Below are 22,833 nucleotides of genomic sequence, written 5' to 3' on the forward strand. Positions count from 1 at the left end.
GTTTGTGAACAGTGATGATAAATCTCTAAAGATGATCAGTTTCTGCATGTTTGTTTTTGTTTGGGGGCAAGGAGAGCTGGAAAGCAGAGGAAAGAGACATACAGATATTTTGTATAAATTTGTTGGGGTAGAATAGATTTAGTAACTAAAAGTCATAGCAGAGCTATAGATTTCAACTCAAAATAAAGAAGATCCTTCTAGCCAATGAAGCTGTTCCAAAGTGGGACAGGAGAGGCAAATGGACAGATGTCTTTGGAGATTAGAAGAACTTGATTTTAAATCTTGCCTTGATATATACTGGTTTTATGAATGTCATTTAATTTCTCAGGTCCATAGGAAGCTCTCTAAGACAGGGGTAAAGAACCTTTTTTTCTGCCAAGGATCATTTGAATGTTTATAACATAATTCATGGGCCATACAAAATTATCAATTTATAGAACTCAAGGAGGGGGAGAGTGTTATACCTAGCTTTAAGCTCATTATCATTTGTGGTTGACTTGGCAGGGCCAGACCAAATGATACTGCAGTTCTTATATGGCCTGTGGTCCAGATGTTCCCCACCTCTACTCTAACACTATTGCAGAGAAATGGCTGATTCACATTGGCAGAGGAAGTGATGATATTGCCTGTCCAATCAAAAAAATAATAACAAAAATGGAAGGGGCTGCTTAGCAAGGTAAGGAAGTCTCTCCATAAGATTTACATGGACTGATGCTGAGTGAAAAGAGCAGAATCAGGAGAACATAGTACACAAAAACAGGATGATTATGTGATGATCAACTGTAATAGATTTAACTCTTTTCAGCAATCCAAGACAATGCCAATAAACTTGAGATGAAAAACATCATCCACATCCAAAGAGACAGCTATGGAAACTGCATATTGAAGCATAGTATTTTCAGTTTTTTATTTGCTTGTACGTTTGCTTTTTCTTTCTTGTGATATTTTCCCTTTTGGTCTGATTTTTCTTACATAACATGATAAATCTGGAAATATGTTTAAAAGGATTGCACATGTTCAACTTTTATCAGATTATTTGCTATCTTGAGGAGGAGAGGTAAGAGAGGAGAAAGAAAAAAAATAGGAACACAAAGTTTTACAAAAATGAATGTGAAAATTACCTTTATATGCATTTGGAAAAATAAAATTCTATTGAGACAAAAAGAAACTCTCTTCATCAAAGATACACCCAAGGGATGAGAGGCATCTTAGTGTGTTGAAGAGAGAGCTACTCCTGGGATCAGGAAGACAGGTTCAAGTTTGCCCTCTCCCACTATCTTTTCCTTTGCCCCATAATCACACGAGGAGGTAGTCTCTCTACCCATCTAACTAGATGATAACTAACTAATAGAGATCCTATTCCCAAGAGGATCTATCCCTTCCCTTCCAGCAGACTGTCCTGCTCTATCATCCCTATTATTGTTGCTTATTCAATCATGACCCTGTAGACAAAAGCATAACACCATCCATGGAGTTTTCTTGGCAAAGACATTGGAATGATTTACCATTTCTTTCTCCAGCTCATTTCATGAATGGGAAAACTGAAGCAAACAGGGTAAAGTGACCTGTTCAGGTTCCCAAAGCTAGTAAGTATCTGGGGCCACATTTGAATTTGGGTCTTCCTGACTCCAGGCATGGTGCTCTATCCACAGTGCCATGTAGCAGTTCCTATCACCCCTACTCTCTGATTTATCTTCAATCTCTCCCTATTGGCTGCTTCTTTATAACCTATAAACATATTCATATCTACTCCATGATCAAAAAGCCCTCACCTGACCATGATATTTATCCTATATCTCTTCTGCTATCCCATTCTATTCCACTATCATCCTAAATCTCCTCTCTTTTGTAGCTAAATTGCTTAAGAGAGGCAACTACTATTAGGTTTAATTATTTTAAATTAATCATTAATTAAATTAATTAAAACATATTATTTTCCTTTCCTCTCAATTTTTTTTTCTTTTATTTCTTTCCACTCTGGCTTCTGACATCATATAACTGAAACTATTCTCCCAAAAGTCATCAATGAGCTCTTAATTGCCAAAATCTAATATCCCCTTTTCAGTCCTCATCCTTCTGGACCTCTTTGCAGCCTGTAACACTGTTGCTCACCCTTCTCATTGATACTCTCTCCACTCCAGGGGATTCCAAAAGTCTACCTTGAGGGTCTTCCCCTCCCAGTTTTATTTATTATTTATTTAAATTTTTTTGGACTACATGAAAGGAGAGATTCTTTGCCTCATTTACTACCTAACCTTAATCCCTGAATGGATGTGGCCTCAGACAAACCGAGACCTGTTGAAGACCTTAATTTAAAAAGATTAAAGTCTCCTACTGAATCCAGGGCCATCTCCATCATCTTGATCTATATCTTATCCTTAGATCCAGATGGCTCTGGAGGGGAAAATGGGGCAGGTGACATTGTACAGTCCTCCCTCACTCCCTTAAATCCAATTCACTTGCATGTCACGGTATCATCTCCTTGATGTCATAGTTCCCTTTGGGAATGAAGGACAAACAACAATAATAACAAGTTCATTAAGATATTAAATCAAAATAATACTTTTGGACACACACACATAAAAGAAGTTAAATTACCCACTTTTAACTTTATCAGAGATGTTGTGGAGAATAGTCATACTTAAGGTAGGAATCATAATAATAATAATAATAACAAGCATTTATATAGCGCCTACCATGTGCCAGGCACTTTACAAATATCATCTCTTCTGATTGTTACAACAACCCTAGAAGGTAGGTACTATTATTAACTTCATTTACAGAGGAGGAAACTTAGATAAACAGAGGGTAAGTGGCTTACTCAGGGTTACACAACTAATAAGTATCTGAAGCTGGATTTGAACTTAGATCTTCAGGGTAGCTAGATGGCACAGTTGATGGAGCACCAGCCCTGAAGTCAGGAGTACCTGAGTTCAAACGTGATCTTATGATTAGTTGTGTGACCCTAGGCAAGTCACTTAACCCCAAATACCTCTCAAAAAAAAGCCATAAATGAATGAATGAACCCAAATCTTTCTGACTTTATCTGCTGAGCCATCTAACTGCCTCTGGTATCCTAGATTAACTCAAAATCCCTTCTAGTTCTAAGGACTAGGATTTTGTGCTTTATTTAAAAGAAGAGGCATATTATTAGAAAAAATAGCTTTCTATCTTAGTGCAGCAAAATTTGACTATGAAACTAGATTCAAGGGTCAAGTTGGAATCAGGGTAAACTATCCCCTTTGGAAACTTTCCAAGAAATACTGAGAGGCTATAGAACCATAGAACAGAATACCTGAGCTAGTTAGATATTAGGGATCTTCCTTAGTATAAACAATTTCATTTTACAGATGAGAAAATTAAGGGCTACAGATATAAAGAAACTAGTCATGCGGATACTAAGTAGCACAGACAAACTGTATCCTAAAAAACTTAATGTTCCTTCCTTATCCTGGGAAGGAAAAGGACTTGGTCTCCTTTGATTCAGAAGAAAATCTAAACATTGGAAAATGTAAGTGAGATAAAAAAAATCCCAATAAAAGCTATTTTGAAAATATTTCTAAGAGACAGAGAAAGGGAAGAAAGGCATTGAGGGAAGGAGCTGAATTGTTTGAACTAGGATGAGGTCACACTAGGGTCATCTCCTGGAAAACAGCATTTTAGAAGCATTTCAGTTCCAACAGAAACCTGACTCCTCCCCCCCCCTTTTTTTTTTTTGTCTCTTTGGCTGGACTGTTCTTTTCCTTGCTTAAGGATTTAATGCCCATTCTTCTCCCAAGTTTGGCTCGTGAGGCCTTACCCTGGGGTGATTTCCGGATTTTCTTTACCACTCTGGTTTGGGTTACAGCTTTCCTGCCTCTGACTCTCTCCTAAATTTTGGGCTGCCCTTTCAGCTACATCTTACCCTCCCTTTCCTCTTTTCTGCCCACTCATTATCTCTATAAGACTTTTACATTGTTTTTTTTTTCCTCTCTAAGTACTGAACCCTCAGACCTAATTTATTTGCCAAGAGAATCATTTTATTTTCTGAATACTTAATCCCACACACTTCTTAATCAAAAGTCGGGGCTGGAGAGCAGGTGAGATTCTGCTTTGTTGTATTGTTTCAGTCCTATCATTTCTTCCCAATCCCATTTGGAATTTTCTTGCAAAAGATACAGAAATAGTTCCTCATTTCCTTTTCCAATTCATTTCACAGATGAGGAAATTGAGGCAAACAGGGTTAAGTGACTTGTCTAAGATCACATAGGTAGTAAATATGTGAGTCTGGATTTGAACTCAGGAAGATGTCTGATTCCAAGTCCAGGGCTCTGTGCACTATAACATCCCTTAGCTGCCCTGAGATTCTGCTCTACAGTCAAAGAGAAGAATGAATGAGAAGGAGAATGGTGTAATGGATGAGGGCTGGACCTAGAGAGAGGAAGACCTCATTCAAATCCTATGTCCCCTACTTTAAATATATGAGTTCTGTAACAGTGGGCAATTTTTAATCACATTCAGTCTTAGGCAGCTCTCTAAAACTTAACCATGAAGTTAAAGTTGGGTTGAAATCTCCATTATAGGAATAAAGATCCAAAGCTGGAAGAGACCTCAAAGTCCATCCAGTTCAAGCCCCCTCATTTCAAGTTAAGAAAAATAAAGCCCAGCAAACTAGATGGCATAGTGGTTTAGAGATCTAGAAGAGAAATTATGAAGAACAGAGTTCAAATCCTGCCTCTGACACTTAGTAGCTATGTGATCCTGGTCAATTTCCTTAATTTCCCTTAGCCTCAGTTTAAGGAAATGTGCACTTTTGAGGATTAAATATGTTAACATATGTAAAATGATTGACAAATCACAAATATATAATATATGTATAATTCTATATAACATATATATAATATATATTGTATTATATATAATACAAATAAACACTATATGTTGGCTATTATTATTATTATTGTTGTTGTGTTATTATTGTTAAATTACTTGTCCAAGCTCATTCAGGTATTAAGAATCAGAGGCAGGCCTTGTACTTTGGTTTCTGAGTCAGTGTTCTTTCCATAGTTACCCATCTACCTCTGCATCAGGGTGAGGAGAACTTTGTAAAAGCAAGGAATAGAAGAAAAAAGAAGAAGTGTAAAGAAAGTGTAAGCTTAAAGAAAGGCCCAGGAAGGAAAAGAACAGTCCTACAAGAAGCTTCCTTCAAAATTCCTAGATTCACTTACCTTAAGACCATCATGTAGAGAGGATTGTGGGAAATGCAGGCAATCAATGAAACAAATGAGATGAGAAAAATGGTGGGGAGCAGAAAGTGAGCACAAGGAATTGGACATGATCCCGTCTTTGCTGAAGAGATGTTATCTAAGATACAGGAGCAGTTCAAATAGGTCTTGATGCATGGATGAAAACAAAAAGAGAAAAAAACAAAGTCTATGATTAGTTCAAACATCAAATATATTTGCAAATAAATGCATCATTTTTTTCATGAATGAGTTATTCTCTGATGATTCCCACACTGGAGTAACCAAGAATTTTGCCCTTCACTGCATGAACTGGTAAGAGCAAAAGGTGAATTTTTATTTTAGTCAACAAGTATTTGGTGCCTACTATGTGTCAGGTGCTGTGCTAAGCACTTGGAATATATATATATATATATATATATATATATATATATATACACACATACATTTAGCTGCCTCACTTTAATAGGAAAAACATTGGATTTGGCAAGTCAATGGACCTGGGTTTAGATTTCCATTTCTTCATTTGTTATTTAATTTAGGGAAGCCATTTTATTTCTCTGGGTCCCAGTTTATCCCAAAGCAATACTCATACTAATGGATAGAAAATCAGCTCCGGAGATTTGGTTCAAGGTTTATTTCTGACAAATACGAGCTATGTGACCTTGGCTGAATCATTTAGCTTTCCCAGGCCCCCTAGTTACTCTCTAAGGCAAGAATATGTAGAGAACCTGCTACTTTTTCTTGTCAGATGAAGCTGGATTGTTAGAAGTTTCCTTACTAGGGTCAACTAGGTAGTGCAGTGGAGAGAAGCAAGAGGACATGAATTCAAATCCAGCCTGAGCAAGTCAGGTAACCCCAATTGAGAGACAGAGACAGAAAGAGAGAGAGAGAGAGCGAGAGCGAGAGAGAACGCAAGAGAGAGAGCGCCATCTATTATTGAAATCATACTGCTAATCTGAATTGTTGTGAAAATTAAATGAAATAATGAAAGGTCTTTGCAGCTCTAAACCCTGATAGAAACTGAAGGCATCATCATTGTTCTGCCTAGAATCCACGCTGTCCCTTACCACTTGTTTTGAATTTGTGGAGCTGATGTTGAAGTCCGTGCAGCCAGCATGGCAGGGGGAGATGTACTCTTTTCCATTGGACCCACAGACAGGGTGAAAGATGTTATCAGGACATGAGCACCCCTCACGACAAGTTGGTGGTGCTGGATTTACTGAACTTGGTGTGCTGCCAGTAAAACAGGACATAAGGAATAAAACAGAGCAAAGGAAAACGGAATACCCAGCAACTCACTCTCCATTGCTCCTACCAAAGGAAAAAAAAGAAGAAGAAGAAGAAGAAGAAGAAGAAGAAGAAAGAAGAAGAAAGAAGAAGAAAGAAGAAGAAAGAAGAAGAAAGAAGAAGAAAGAAGAAGAAAGAAGAAGAAAGAAGAAGAAAGAAGAAGAAAGAAGAAGAAAGAAGAAGAAAGAAGAAGAAAGAAGAAGAAAGAAGAAGAAAGAAGAAGAAAGAAGAAGAAAGAAGAAGAAAGAAGAAGAAAGAAGAAGAAAGAAGAAGAAGAAGAAGAAGAAGAAGAAGAAGAAGAAGAAGCAGAACAAAACAAAACAAAACAAGAAAAAACTTCTTGACCTTTATGAATTCTCAGCCTGTCTAATATCCCTGTCTCCGTTTGTCTTGGGTGAATGCTATTCTGGGTTCTGTCCAATGCAGAGAGGCAGCATGGCATGGTGAGGTAGGACACTGGATTGAAATTGGAAAGATGTCAGTTCAAATCTCACATCAGACATTTACCAGATAGATAATCCTGGGACAGTCAGTTAACTTCCCTGTACTTCAATTTTTTCATTTGTAAAAGGAAGTGTTGGATCTGATGACTTCTTAGGTCCTTCCCATGGAAATGATATAATGGATATGTTACTTGTTTTTACAAAGAACCCTCCATCATTTTTGTAAGTAGCCATACATTTATATCTCTATTTGGTATCCCTGTCCCTAGATGAATAATCCTGAAGGGTAGAAAAGATGTGTTCTAAAGGAAACCTATGATACCCAAAAATCCATGGAAGAGAAGGCAGCCTCAATTAACTATGATTTTGATAGGGAAAATGGTGGCGTTTTCTCTCTTCTCTCTCTTCTCTCCTCTCTCCTTTCTTTCTTTTTTTTCTCTCCTCTCTCCCTCCCTTCTCTCTCTCTCTCTCTCTCTCTCTCTCTCTCTCTCACACACACACACACACACACACACACACACAGAATCCCAAGTAACTCTGATTTTTATGGGGAAAATGGTGGCTTCAATATACCCTAACCATAGAGAGAAGCTATTTTTTTTTTATCATTTATCTACCTACTAATTGATCTACTGACCTATCTACTATCATCTATCTTATCTGGCTGTTTGTCTTCTTTTTCTTTCTATCTATCTTTCTATCTTTTCTCTCTCTTCTATCCATCTATGTTTCTATCTTCTATCATCTATGAATTTATTTTTTAATTAGTAGAATTTTTTTGTTTTATACACACACACACACACACGTGTGTGTGTGTGTGTGTGTGTGTGTGTACAAGTAGTCAGTTTCTTCCCTCTCTTTACTCACTAAAGTTGCAACTTCAATCCTAAACTCTCTTGGTGAAAAAACTCAGTGAAAGGAATCTAAAGAAACCCTGGGGATATACCCAAGCCATCTTTGTAACAACATAGTATAGAGCCCAAGAGTTTGGCTGAAAAAGAGCTTGGAACAGTAGAAAGCAGTGGAATATTCTGGACAAATAATGAAGAATGCTGATTACATTCATTCATCTTTCCTAGTGCTTCTTCTCAAGGACATGGATGAATCTAAGGATTCATCTGTAAAGCTGTAATACAGGGCTTGAGCAGATGGCAAGCCCTCAATAAAGACATGCTCAGTTGAATACTTGTTGAATTAGGCAATGTAATATAAGCAAAGCAGTTTGGAAGGAGCATTGTCTCAGGAATAACAGAAGCTGAATTGAAACCTTATCTCCAATGCTTGCTAAATGTCCGAGCCTGTGCAAATCACTTATAACCTCTCTAAACTTCAGTTTCTTAATATGTTAAATAAGAAGGTAGATATAGAAAGCCTAAGAGGAACTTATAGCTTCGTAACTATTACCCTAATTTTTTGTATGGAATATTAAATCAGTAGTGTTGAACTCAAGGTCTGAAGACTGAATATATTCTCTCTCCTGTTCCCACCCAGTCACTGCCCATGAGCCAATTTTTCAGTCATGTCCAACTCTCCATGATCCTATTTGGAATTTTCTTGGTAAAGATACTAGAATAGTTTTCCATTTCCTTCTCCCACCTCATTTGACAGATGAGGAAACTGAGGCAAACAGGGTTAAGTGACTTGCCTAGGGTTACACAGCTAGGAAGTGTCTGAGGTCAGATTTGAACTCAGGAACATGAATATTCCTGATTTTAAGTCCTGCACTCTATCAATTGTGCCATCTCACTGCCCAAAAAATGATCGGAAAGTGTTTAATAAAATAAATAAAATTATAATGAAATTATAGATAACATTTATTTGCGGGTTTCTAAATGCAATCCATAGTAATTCTTTTGCTAGTTGAGTTTGGCAATACCAAATCAAATGGTTACCATGGAAATCTGATTTTCAGATTTCATGGAAATTTCTTTGGAATTTTTTATGAAATTTCATGGAAATGGAGATATTCAATTCAGTTCAATAAGCATGTATATACAGAACACTGTGCTAGCATTTGAGATAAACACATTAGATAAAGCAGTGATTTATTTAATGAGTTATGATCAATATGCACATAATTAAAATGCAAAATAATATATAAGTATACAAGAAAAGTGAAAAAAAAATAAACCCATGCTATATGAATCTTGGTGGGCAGCTAGGTAACATAGTAGATAGAGCACCAAGCCTGGAGTCAGGAAAATATGAATTCAAATCTGATCTCAAGACACTTAAGAGGTGTGTGATCCTGTACAAATCACTTAATCCTGTATGCCTCAGTTTCCTCATCTGTCAAATGAGATAGCGAAGGAAAGGATAAACTACTTTTCCCCAAGAAAACCCCAGATGCAGTCACATAGAGTCAGACAAAACTGAAGTGACTGAGTAGCAACAAATATGAGTACTGATAATGGAAAGGTTAAAACAGTCTCAGGGAGGGAAATATTAAGGAAGACTTTCTAAAGTGGTCACACTGGAACTAGGCTTCATGATACAATGGGAAAAAATTAATGGTTCTTAAGTCAGAGGGTCTGGATTCAAATTCTGCCTGTGACAATACTTGTACATCCTTGGGCAAGTCATTTTACCTTCCTGAACTCAGTTTCCTCATCTGTAAAACAAAGAGTTTAAATTAAATTGTCTCTGAGACCCCTTCCTGCTTTAAATCTACAATCCTGTGCCTGATAAGAATTCAGCAATTAGGAAGAAGGAGGGACAGTCAGGAAGACTCTTTAAGAGTTTTCTTGGCAGAGACACTGAAGTAGTATCCCATTTCTTCTTCAGCTCATTCGCCAGATGAGAAAACTGAGGCGAACAGGTTTAATTGGCTTGGCCAGGGTCACATAGCTAGTAAGTATCTGAGGCCAGCTTTGAACTCAGGAAGCTGGATCTTCCTGACTCCAGGTCCAGTGCTGTGTATACTATGAGTCCCTAGCTGCCCTTCATCTCTGATAGAGTGTGACAAATTTGGGACCCAGAGTCACCCAGTTAGGCTAGACATGAATTCAGGTTTTCCTGACTCTAGGTTCAATACTCTATCCACTGCTTTATGTAGCTGCCCCTAAGAGGGACATAGTAAGTGCTAAATTAGTGCTCAATAGCTGCTGAATGACTTTGCCAGAATGCACAAGCTGACCCTGATAGAGCTCAGATGCTATGGTCACAAAAAAGAGAAACTCTGAGAGACTGATATGCTCCAAACAAGTTAGTCTGATTCTGGGTTGAGAAAGATCATTGATAATTGAGCTGGAAAGGACCTTTTTTCATGTGGACTATACCAACATTTTCCTATGGTAGGAACTCAACTTTTAAAAATGTTAATGTATTAAGTCATTAAAATTCTAACAAACCTATTACATAGAAACATAAAAACATACTTTTAAGAAAAATAACCATATTTTTCCCAAAAAAAAGATCCACAAGAAGAGTAACAGTTTTACATATTTTATGAATCTCTTTAATGTTTGTCTTAAAAAGAATATAGCTGAATTATCCTATCTGCTTCTACATTCAGTTTGTTATTATATGATAATTTGGTTAAAGTTTATAAGGAAAATTCAGCTTCATACAGATTCCTCAGAAAGGGTCTTGAAGATTGCTAAGACCACAGCAATTGGAGACAACACTCTGAAAATTACTTGGAACATTAACTAAACTCAGAACATAAATTGATGCTTGATAATGTCTGCTGACTTGATTACTGCTTTTATTGAGTGTCTGTGACTGACGTTTTCTGGCCCTTTCTCAAGCTGTTTGTCACGTTTCTTCTCAAATACTCAGTTATTCTCATCAGATGAAAGAGACTAAATAAAGATTACTTTCTGGTTTCTGTCTGTAGATACTTCCCAGGAATCTGCTTATTAATTTCAGGCATTTTGATTTTAAAACATTATAATCACATCAACTGCTAGAAGTCTACTATGGGCACTATGATGCTTTTTAACTCTGCTTATGGATCATTCCTCATCTTACAGACCTATAGTTAGAGACTAAAGGAGAAAGAAAAAGGAAAGCGTAAAAAGTAAAGAAAAAAGTACAGTAAGGTAGCACAGTAGATAGAGCACTGGCTCTGCAATCAGGAAGACTCCTTTTCCTGAGTTCAAATCCAGCCTCAGACAGTTAATAACCGTGTGACCCTGGGTAAGTTACTTAACTTTGTTTGCCTCAGTTTCCTCATCTTTAAAATGAGTTAGAGAAGGAAATGGCAAACCACTCCAGTATATTTGCCAAGAAAACCCCAAATGGGGTCACAAAGAATTGAGCACAACTGAAAATTACCCAACAAAAACACAAAGAATAAGAAAAATAAATTTACCACCTGTATATGACCTCAGTAAATCACCTGACCACACTGAACCTCAATTTTCCCATCTATAAAATGAGGGAGTTGGATTCAGTGACTTCTAAGATTCCTTCCCAACTCTAAATTTATGAATGATAAAAATAATGATTTACATTCTTACAGAAATTTAGTGGTTTGCAAAATACTTCCTTCAAAATAAAACTTGAGGTAGTTAGGGAAACCATTATTACTCCCATTTTACAGATGAGGAAACATCTATCCTGGTTAAGTAACATGCCCATGGTCACATATCAAGGAAGTAGAAGAACTGGAGCTGAAACCCACATCTCCTACTCTCCATTGTTTTTTCCACTCCAAGGTACTGAGAGAAGGGAAAGATCAATAAACTACTTTGATAATAGAATCAACTCTGTAGCTAGATGGTCCTTGGATTCCAGCTCTCCTTTCTCTCTGACTCCAGGTTACCTTTTTGTGTTAACCTCCTCAATGAGTGGTGTGGGGCAACCCATGAAGAACAAGGGAAGGCAGAGTATCATGGAGATGGTGAGGATGATTGTAGCCACTCGGGGGATGGTATGAATGGAGAAAACAAAGCGTTTCATAAGGATGCCCCCAAACAGCATCCCCAAAGCAGCTGCTGGGAGGTTCACAGCCCCTGTGAATGAGAAATGACAATAATCATATTGACAATCATGACTTTTACATGAATATAGAAGAGGTAGGTGGCTGTGACTGGGGAGCTGAAACTGGAATCAAGACCATTAGTTCCCAGTGAAATCATAATGCATCTATTTTAAAGATGAAGAAATTGAGTGTCAGCGAGGCTACATGAATTGATTGCCCAGAGACATAGAGCTAGTAAGTTTCTGAGCAAGGAGTCAAATTCAGGTTTTTCTGACTTCAATTCACTGTGCCTTGTGGTAATTTAGTCATGGGTACTAAAATCCAGTAGGGACTTCTGCAAAGTGTTCCATTCATTCCCATTTGCTGCTGCCCTTCTTGGGAATGCCACTTGAAAGCTTGGAGAAATTTAACTTATTCTGCTGCTTATCCCTGTAACCTGAGTAGGAAAGGTTGGGAAGGGTGGGAAGGGGTTGGAAAAGGGTACATTAGAGTGGGTTTAGTAGGAGTGGTAAGAACTGGTCAGGAAATCAGGAGAGCTTGTCCTGTCCCTGATTAGCTACACCACCTTGAGCAAACCACTTAACCATTCTGGGCTTCAGTTTCCTTTCTGTAAAATGAGGAATATTGGACTAGCTTATCCCCAAAGACCCTTTCAGCTCCAAATTTTATGATGACCACTTCACTCAACTTTTCCTAGAGACTAAAATTTTGTTCAATCCTTCAGTTGTGTTCAATTCTTCATAATCCCATAGATTATCACAACAGCCTTTCTATCTTCCATTACATCTCAAAATCTGCCCAAGTTCATGTTCATCATTTCCATGAGACCATCTATCCATCTCATCCCTTGCTTTCCCCTTTTCCTTTTGCCTTCAATCTTTGCCAACAGAGATATTCCCCATGAATCCTGTCTTCTCATTTTATGACTAAACTATTTAAGTTTCAGCTTCAGTATTTGACCCTAGCTGCTATATGAGGGTTCTTTAGTCCCAGAACATAAAGGCCGGGGTGAACAGGAGTCAGAGAAATAACAACTATGTCCCTAGCTCTAATCATTTTAGAAACTTTCAAGTGAACAAGATTTTTGTTCCATTGTCTATACAATAATTAAAGTTATTATTTATTGCATTTTAAAAATATTTGCATTGTTTGCAGGTATTCAGTAAAATACATCTCGTCAATTCCTTAGATGGAAAGCTCCCAGAAAACAGGGATTTTTTCTTATATCATTCTGCTGTCTTCCCACCTACATTAAGTGGAAATCAATCAATTCCAAGGACAAAAGAAAGAGAGAGATATGAGTACTGTTTAATAATGCAAATCACTTAAATTAGAGTCACATTTTTTTAACACATTTTTTAAGAGTCTTGGCTCTTGCTTTGACCCTTAGTAAAGCTATCTATTATATCTGGGCCTCTCATTTGTAAAACAAAGTAGTTGAATTTGATAACTTCCAAGATTTCTTCAAGAGCTAAATCTAAAAGTCTACCTCCTCCATCTTACAGATGAAGATACAGACATGTATGTAGTGGTGAAACTATTTGGTCAAATGGCTACTGAGCAGCTAAGAGAAACCCAGAATCTGGTCTTTTGACTCCATTGAATTTGTTTGACTTGTTGGTTGGCAAATGTGTTCTTTAGTCTTTGGAAGTACTGGCTTTGTGACAGTTTTGAATCTTTGGGGAGGCAAGGAAAGCGAGCAGTTCTATTATATAAAACTGAAAAGGTTTTGTACAAACAAAACTAATGCAGTTAAAATTAGAAAGGGAATGGTAAAATACAGGGAAAATCTTTGCAGTAAGTTTCTCTGACAAAGATCTGATATCCAAGATATATAAGGAACAGATTCAACTGTAGGAGAGTAAATGTCATTCTCCAGTCGATAAATGGTCAAAGCATATGAACTGGCAGTTTTTCAAAGGAAGAAATCCAAGCTACAAACAATGATACGAAAAATGCTCCAAATTAATACTTCCTTGGTTTCCTTTAAATTTCAACTAAAATCCCATTTTTAAAAGGAAGACGTTCATAACCTTTTTAAATTCTAGCATCTTACCTTTGTTAATAGTTTTTTTTTTTACTATTTATCCTATATATAGTATATTTTGTATATATTTGCATCTTATTTTCCTCTTCAGATTGTACATCTTTTACAAGTAGGGGCTGTCTTTTGCCTCTTTGTAACCCCCATGTTAAGAGAAGGCTTGGCATGTAGTAGAAGCTTAATAAATATTTATTGGTTGATTGAATGACTAATAATAAGAAAAATACAAACAGAGACCACTTTGAGTTTCTACCTTACCACCATCAAATTGGCAAAAAATGTTAATCATTTGAGGGGTTGGGTTTCAAAAAACCTCAGATGACTGGCCTGAATTGATGCAGGGTAAAGTGAATGAAACCTAGAGATCAATTTATACAATAACAACATTGAAAATGTTGAAAAGAATATTGAAAGACTTAAGATTTCTGATCAATACAAAGGTCAGCCATGATGGCAAAGGACTGATGATTCTATAGACTAGCTCCCTACCGCCTGAGAGAGAGATATAATGAGCTCTCTCCACATCTCTCTTTATATTTTCAGACATGGACAATGTAGGGATTTGTTTTGCTTTACTGATACTTATCTGATACAAAAAGGTTTTTTCCCCCTTTCTTTCAAATGGGAGGTAGGGTGGAGCTGGGCATGGAATGGGAAGTTAGCAATGAAGTTACCAAAATGAGGGAAAAATGTAAGAGAAGATGGTCACTGAGGCATTTTAAAAAATGCATCATAGAGAACAGAATTAAGGTCTGTAGGAAATAAAAAAGCTGGACAGTTTTGGAGATAACATGCTGAATGAATTATCTGCTTTGAAAGAAAAGCAAACTAGTCATAAATCAGATTTGTGGCTTCATGTATGATTTTAGTTTTCTGTTCTGCTTTGTATATGGAAGTACTCATCATATTTAATGCTGGTTAAGTTAGGGAATTTTTAAAATCACAAAAGAAATGTCAAAGTGATATAAAAAGTGAACAATATTTTACCAGTTTTAAATTATATTCTGTCTTCCCTTGTGACTGTTCCAATGGTCACACCCCTTTGAAGGCCATCTGAATTCCAATATATGCCCAGCCTCTCTGAGGGCACTGGGGTGGGGGAGGAAGCCTCTTTATAATCTCCTCCCCAGCAGGAAAAGGAAACTTTTCCGACTGGGACTTTTGACTAGAAAGGGTCGGGGTCTCAGAGTCTGTCCCGCCCAGGCTTTTCCTGATTGTTAACAAGGAAAGAGCCACTTATAGTTCTTTCCTCTCAGAAATTTCTCACCCTTTTTTTCCCCTTTAATGTGGCATTTCACATTTTCAATGTTTTATCAGTTGCTCGCTCTGGAGCCCCTCCCTTCGGCTCAAGGACCACTTCCCAGTTCTCAGAGCCATACTTTTCATAACTCACCGATGAGAAAGTTGGCATAAGCTGCAGTGGCTCCATATTGCTTCTCCAGGAATTTGTTGAGGAAGGTGGAGAGACCGGCTATGACTGAAGAGAAGCTACACTGTGTCAGGACCACCAAGACAAACAGGGGGTTCATCAGCAGTCTCATGAAAATGCGTGGAAACCCTGAGAACAAACATACATTTATGGCAGGGCCCAATATCTCAAATGAAGCATTTGGGGACTTTTATTGTGTTGTTGGCCTAGGTTTTTTAAATAGGACTGTGATGAGAGAGGCAGCATGGTCTCTTAGATGGCCTCACATCAGAAGAATCTGGGTTCCCAGTCTTGGCTTTGACACATTCTGGTGGTGTGACCCTGCAGATATAATTTAACTCTTTGTCCCCAAGCAACTCTCTAAGACTAAAACCTAGAGAGTAGAGAGCTGCATCGGTGAAGGGAATTTTCTCTTCAGGAATTCCCTGTATCATGGAATTCTCAGATTCCATCCTGCTTCTTTCCACCAAAAATCCAAAACCTGCAGAGAATATTTTATCCTACTTATTCTATTTTCCATAGAACATACCATTATCTCTTTAAAATGGCAGACTGCTTTATTTTCAAGGAAGAGAAACTGAGACCCAGAACAGTTTAATGATTCAGCCAAAATTGAAACTAGAAAAATTCCATCTTTCAGCACATCCAAAATTATGCTGGATTTAAAAGAAGTTAGGCTACACACAAATAGCATCAATAATTGGTCTGGAAACACGTCCCATGGAACCAGAGCTGTCTGTCCTTCAGCTGCTAAGTAGACAGTGCTGTTCCTTGCCACAGAAGGGTAAATAGTATGAGGTGCATGGGTTGAGCTCATTTTGACAGGCCAGATGGATTTAAATTTCTCTGCAGGTTTGGGCTTGAACCTAAGTCTCCTGGTTCTTTATTGAAGAATTTTTCCCATGGAATCAAAACAGCTTCCAGAAAAGAGTCTTTTACCTCAGCAACATGGACTATATTGGTTTAGGAAGCTGGGTTACCATAGCAAGGGAGATTTTCAGACCACCTGCCCTTACCTATTCCTCCACAATTTATAACAATAAGTTCTCATGTCCCTACCCCCATCATTCTACCATCCCACATTCCACTATCCCCAGGCCATTCCACCAAAAGCATTAGAAAATGAAAACAGAGTGGGAGATTTTTACGTTTAATGAAATCTGCCAGAGAGCCTTTGTGCTTGATTTCCTCCATCTTCCTCATCTCTTCTGCTGCAGCAGTAGATATCTAATGAACAAAGAGAAAGTATTTAAAGGTTGATCAGCTACCTAGGCTGCTGACCTCTTCCAGAACTACCTACCTAACAAAGGGATATCATCGGGCTTTCCTGCCCCCAAATATTATTTTTCCTGGCCATCCAGGATGTTCACCTTAAACAAACAGCAATTCTAATAGACAATTCACTTCACTTAATATTTATTATGACAATATTCTAATGCCTCACTGCAGTTACAAAAGGCATCAAGCTGATGAGTCAAATTTAACAGTCAACTCTTTAGTCAATGAGAGTCAGCTTTATTATACTACAGGTATAGCCTCTTCCATCAGCCCATTTCTCTTCTATCTTTCATGGCTTCACTTTTCCATAGGAATAATTCCACGATCCTTTGGTTTCTGTGATATTGTGTTGTAAATGAATTGATTTTGAATTCTCTTTTATTTCCTTAAATCTTAGTCTTTGTTCTCAATCTCCCTCCCCCACCCCACTCTCTGTATGTCTCTTTCTGTGTCTGTCTGTCTGTCTGTCTCTCTCTTGTTCATCTCATTGGGAACTATGGTTGATGACTTTCTATTCTCTCCTTACCAATCTCATTGCCCATCTACATGGCTTTAATTATCAACTTCATTGATGACTCTCAAATCCACTCTTTAGCCATGATCTTTTACATTTTCTCCAGTCTTTCACCCCTGGAAACCTCCCTCCCTGCTAAAAAATCCCTTCCATCTTCTTCACCCACTCAGCCCTAATCCCTTGGAGTTATCATTCTCCCCCTTCTCTATCCCCAATGTTATTAATTAATCCTGTCAATTCTTTCACTATGTCCTCTGGATTCCTCCCTGGCACCATGTTTTCAGTCACTGTAAGGACTTCATTAGATCATAGTTGGATTCAATTTAATTTAACAAACAATTATTTAGTGCCTACTATGTGCCAGACCCAGTGCTAAGACTGGATTAAGGTCATAACTAGACTTTCAGCTTCCAATTTCCTTCAGCTCTAATACAGATCACATAATACTGACAAAGTAATCTATCCCAAAAGTCATTTTTATCATATCATATCATATTATATCATATCATGTCCCTTCTCAAGAACCTTAAAGAGTTCTCTGTAGCTTAAAATAAAATAGTTTAAACTCAGATGGAAATTTAAGGACCTCCATCAACTAACTCTCTCTTTCCAACCTCATCTCTAATTACTCCTCAAAATACTCCTGTGCCCCAGACAGGATCATCTGCTAACTATTCCCCAAACCCAATTCACAAAAACTCATGTTATTTTATGATTCTAGAATGTTTCCTTTTCTACTATTTCAGTGCTAGTTCCAGTCCAAGGTCTGGCTAAACACTCTGATCTGAGTAAGGAATCCTGACTAACCTTACCAGGTTATCCCCATGTCCAGAGATCAGTTCTGCCTTCAGTGTGGTATGATTTAAGAGATATGGATGGCACTTTGCCTCAAAGACAAAGATCTCTTTATGTCTCAATGCCTTTGTTTTTTTCTCTCTAAAATGAAGATGTTGGACCAGATGGATGATCTTTGAGGTCACTTTCAGCTTTGGCTTTTCATGATTCTATCTCTTCCTCTTACTGGTCTTGCCTCTCTGAGATTGGAGAAACCATTTTGTAATCATCAGCCCTTAACATTTTAACTTAAATTAGTTTATAATGAGACTGGAAAAGACTTTAAAGATGATCCCTAATGTTTTGCTTTATTCATTTTACACAGAAAGAAATTGCAGCCCAGAGAAAGGAGTTGGCTTGTCCAAGGTCATATAAGACAGCCAGTGGCAGAGCAAGGCTGAGAACTCAGGCCTTCTGGCTCCTAGTTCAGTATTATTTCTATTGCTGTATAACACAATTACCTCTCCAAACTCCAGAGAATACTGAAAACTAACAACAGTTAACATGTATGTAGTGCCTACTTTGTGCCAGGAACTATGTTAAGAGCTTTACATTTATTAAGTCATTTTATCCTCACTACAACCCTGAGAGATAGGAGCTATTATTATCTTCATTTTTACAGGTTTACAGATTAGTAAAGTGATGCAAACTGGGAAACTGAGTTGCTCAGGTTTACATGGCTGGTAAATATTTAAGGCTGATTTGAACTCAGCTCTGCCTACTACTTTATCTACTGGGCCACCTACTGCCCCTAACTAGTCCAATAACTATCTTCTCACTTAGCAGGGCTCTGAAAGGAATAGAAACCAAGACAGGTAGGTTTTGAAGGAGAGACAGATACTGAAAAAAAAGAGACTCGGTGCTAGTGAGTAGGAAAGAGGTGACAAATTTAAACTGTTTTATGGTCTGGGATGGGATACATGTTTTTACTCTACTTTGCCTAATATTTGTTCATTTATCATTTTTATTCTCTCTAGTTTTGTCTATGTCTTATTTACCCAACTAGATCATAGCTTATATTTCCTTTATATTTGCCACAGTACCCAGTGCCATTCAATAAATACTTAGTATCAAAAGAAATTCACCCATTTCCTGATTCTCCAAACTTCCTTCTTATAGTTTTATTTCCTTTTCCTCCTCTTTACCTTTCTACCCTCTATGCTTTTTGCTCCCTGAATTATTAATGTTTTTATTTTTCCCTCCAAAGCAATCAGTCCCATATCCTTACTCCTGTACCCCTGGGTTCTCATCTACCTGATGTGTCATGGAAGATGATTTCAGTGTGAACATAATTTCTTATTGGAAAGATGTGTGTGTGTGTGTGTGTGTGTGTGTGTGTGTGTGTGTGTGTGTGTTGAGTCTTGAGGGGAAGAAGAATAGAAAGGGAGAAAATCAGAGAAGAGAGGTGATGAAATCAGTTTCTAACTTTCACATATCAGTAGACCATGCACCAACCTAGCTTTGGCCATGACTACACCACTGAGGGTCTCTGCTGTGTTGCAGTTAAGAGCTATCCAAACTGCAAACCAGGTAATTTGCAGAGTCGCCCGTTCTTGTGAAGGGAAAGAAAGGAGTTTATCAGTGAATGGGGATATGGAAAAAGATCAGATGGCCACCAGTTCTAAGTTCTCTTGGTAATTTTTTCCATTGTTCTCCACCAAGCCCTTGAAGAGATAGTGACAGACTGAAAATCTTACCCGCTCTCCTCTGAGCATGCTTCGAGGGAAGAAAAAAAATGGGAAAGATATGATGACCAAGCAGCCTGAGGCAATGAGTAGACCTAGCCACCAGGCTCCAATCCATCGGGGATCTCTAGGGCTCAGATACACAGCAGCTAGAGAGAAGAAATAGTAACAATAATAATAACAATTATGATGATGATGTTTATAATAGTAACACACATTTACAGATTTAGATAACTAATGGTTATATATTTGAGTAAATAACACATATTTGAGTAACTATCATTTGCATATTTAAGCAATTAACATATTTAACTAACTAATATAATTAACTACCATTTACATATTTAAGTAAATAACATTTAGATTTAAGTAACTAACACATATTTAAGTAACTGATATTATAATTAAGTAACTAACATTTGCATATTTAAGTAACACATATTTAAGTAAGTAGCATTTACATATCTAAGTACATGTCTATATTTAAGTAACTAACATTTATATATTTAAGTAACTAACATTTACATAATTAAGTAACTAATATTTACATATTTAAGTAACTAACATTTATATATTTAAGTAACTAACATTTACATAATTAAGTAACTAATATTTACATATTTAAGTAACTGACATTTATATATTTAAGATCTGTTGGTCCCCACAACAATCCTGTGAGGTAAGTGCTACTATTACTTTGTTTTACACATAAAGAAACTGAAGTTAAATGACTTGCCCAACATCACCCAGATAGGGACTGAAGCAGTATTCAAACCCAGTATTCAAAGTCCAAATCCTGTACTCTATCCACTCTGCCACCTCAGACACTCATGTTTCCTACCTTATTAGGAAAGAAACCCCTCTCCCAAAGGCTTGCAAATCTCCTCAGTTTACTCTTTTGGATCCATGAAAAAGAGAAAAGTAACCCCACTTCCTAGATTTATACTTAACCAGATAAATGAAGCTGTGAGAGGAGGTAACAAAGTACAGCTAGAAAAAACATTTAGTCTGGAGTTTTGAATTCAAATCCTCCTTCTGGTACATAGTATAACTATGACCTTGAGTGAATCATATATTCTCCATAAAGTCTACTTCCTCTGCAGTAGAGCAAGAGGTTTGGGATAGATGGCCTTTTGGATCCTTTCCAAGAGAATCTATGATCCCAGTTGTTACTACTTTCAAGTAGATTTAGACCTGGATGGAACCTTAAAGGTCATCTAGCTCAACTCCTTCATTTTATAGATGAGGAAACCATGACTCCCAAAATTTAAAGGATTCATCCCCAGTCATGGGGGTAATAAGTAAGTAGCAGAAGCGAGATTTAAATCAAAGTTCTAAGACCTCTGAGTACAAGTCTACTTTTCTTTACAGTGAATCATATAATCTCTCAATGCATTTACAGAAGGAAGAAAAGGAGACTTTATTAAATACCTATTATGTGTCAGGCATTGTAAAAGCACCTCCACTCCCACCCCTCCCTCTCTTTTTTAATAACAGATATGATTTCATTTTATATTCACAATAACTCTGGGAGGTAGGTATTATTACTTCCATTTTAAAGGTGAATAAACTGAGGTTAAGTGGCTTGCTCAGGATCACACCAAGAATCACTATATGAGGCTGGTTTTGAACTCATGTTCTATTCACAATCCCAGGCTCAGTGCTCTACTCACTGTGCTATCTAGCAGCCTTAAGCATTCTCCAGAAGCACTGTGTAGTACATTAACATGTCTCCTTTGTCCTGACCAGAGACCTGAATTCTTCTCTCATCCACCTCCTGTTGCCAGAGAAAGTGGACAACTAAATAGTTCCCTTTTTCTTCACCCTTCTCCCGCAAAGAAAGAGTTTTTGCAATGCTCACTAGGCACAATGATGGTGGCTGATCCTGGGGTATCCTTCTTGGCCATATTTACCAGTCTGAAACTGCAGTTACACTAATCCTGCCTGTGTAAACCTCTGTTGTGAGTAGGTCAGGCAGAGTTACCTGAGAGATCAAAGAGAAGGAAGGAAGGAAAGAGAGTGAGGAAAAGGAGAGAGGGAAAGAGGAAGAAGGGAAGGAAATTTGGAAGGAAGAAGAGAAAGAGGGAAGGAGTAAGGTAGTGAGGGAAAGAAAGAATGAGGGAGGGAAAAAGGAAAGAAAGGAGGAAGAGGAGAGCGAGAGGAAGGAAGCAGGGAGGGAGAGAAGGAAGGAAAGAAGGAGGGAGGTAGAGAGAGAGAAAGAAGGGAGGGAGGTAGAGAGGAAAAGGGAAAGAAGAGAGAGAAAGAAAGGGGAGGGGAGAGGGAAAGAAAAAAAGCGAGGAGGGAGAGAAGGAAGGAAAGAAAGAGGTAGGAAGAGAGAGAAAAAAAAAAAAGAAGGGAGGGTCTCAGAAATCTCATCCATTAGCTAAGCTAAAGGGAGCCTTGGTCCTTACTTCTCGGTTTTCTACAGAGATCAATTCTTTTTCTTGTCAAGCCTCAAAGAGAAATGAGCCTGGGGCTTTCTGACTAAATGAGGGAAGCACCAGTTAATTGAAGAGGTTGTATAGATTGGGTACTTATCCTCTTCTAAATCCCAGGAGGGGATTGACTTCTCTCTGTCCAGTAGATTCATAATAACTAGGCAAATCAGTTCTGGGATTGACAGCCCCTTTGGGGGGGATAAAATCCATCAGCTCCTAGCAACCTCCATCTAGAGCTTGTGGCTGTCCTGTCTGCATTGATGTGGTCTGTTTCAGGCTAAGTTTTCAGAATTCAAAAACAGGGAGAGAAGGAAGGAAAGAAGGAGGGAGGTAGAGAGAGAGAAGGAAGAAGGGAGGATTAAATGGCTTGTTCTTTGGCTTGTATCACATCATGAATGCTTACTAATTTACATCCAGACAGAAAGGGCATTATATCCATTATCTTATGGTAGCTAGATATCACTGGATAGAGCACTGAACCTGAAGTTCAGTGCTTGTAACCTGAATTCAAATATGACTCCAGACACTGTAAACTTGGACAAGTCACTTGGCTCTGTCTACCTCAGTTTACTCAACAGTAAAGTGTGTGTGGGGAGTAATAATAGTACCTATCTCCCAGGGTTATCATGAGTTTAGAAAAACATTTTGTAAACTTTTTTATTGTTATCCAGTTATTTCAGTTATGTCTGACTCTTCATGACCCTTTCTGGAATTTTCTTGGCAAAGATA

General features: G+C 37.7%; 1 protein-coding gene across 1 annotated transcript in view; it reads right to left on the reverse strand.

The window, feature by feature from the left end:
• The window catches only part of SLCO2A1 (solute carrier organic anion transporter family member 2A1), a 145,682-nt gene that overhangs the window by 15,186 nt on the left and 107,663 nt on the right, over positions 1–22,833 (reverse strand). Inside the window, exons 6-11 of the mRNA XM_031959760.1 lie at positions 19,679–19,815; positions 16,504–16,582; positions 15,320–15,484; positions 11,724–11,913; positions 6,293–6,458; positions 5,208–5,371 (exon numbers count right to left, since the gene is read on the reverse strand). Coding sequence (XP_031815620.1) covers positions 5,208–5,371; positions 6,293–6,458; positions 11,724–11,913; positions 15,320–15,484; positions 16,504–16,582; positions 19,679–19,815 — 901 coding nt within the window. The remainder of the gene's footprint in view (positions 1–5,207; positions 5,372–6,292; positions 6,459–11,723; positions 11,914–15,319; positions 15,485–16,503; positions 16,583–19,678; positions 19,816–22,833) is intronic.

Source organism: Sarcophilus harrisii, chromosome 3 (genome assembly GCF_902635505.1).
Source record: "Sarcophilus harrisii chromosome 3, mSarHar1.11, whole genome shotgun sequence".
Taxonomy (NCBI): Eukaryota; Metazoa; Chordata; class Mammalia; order Dasyuromorphia; family Dasyuridae; genus Sarcophilus; species Sarcophilus harrisii.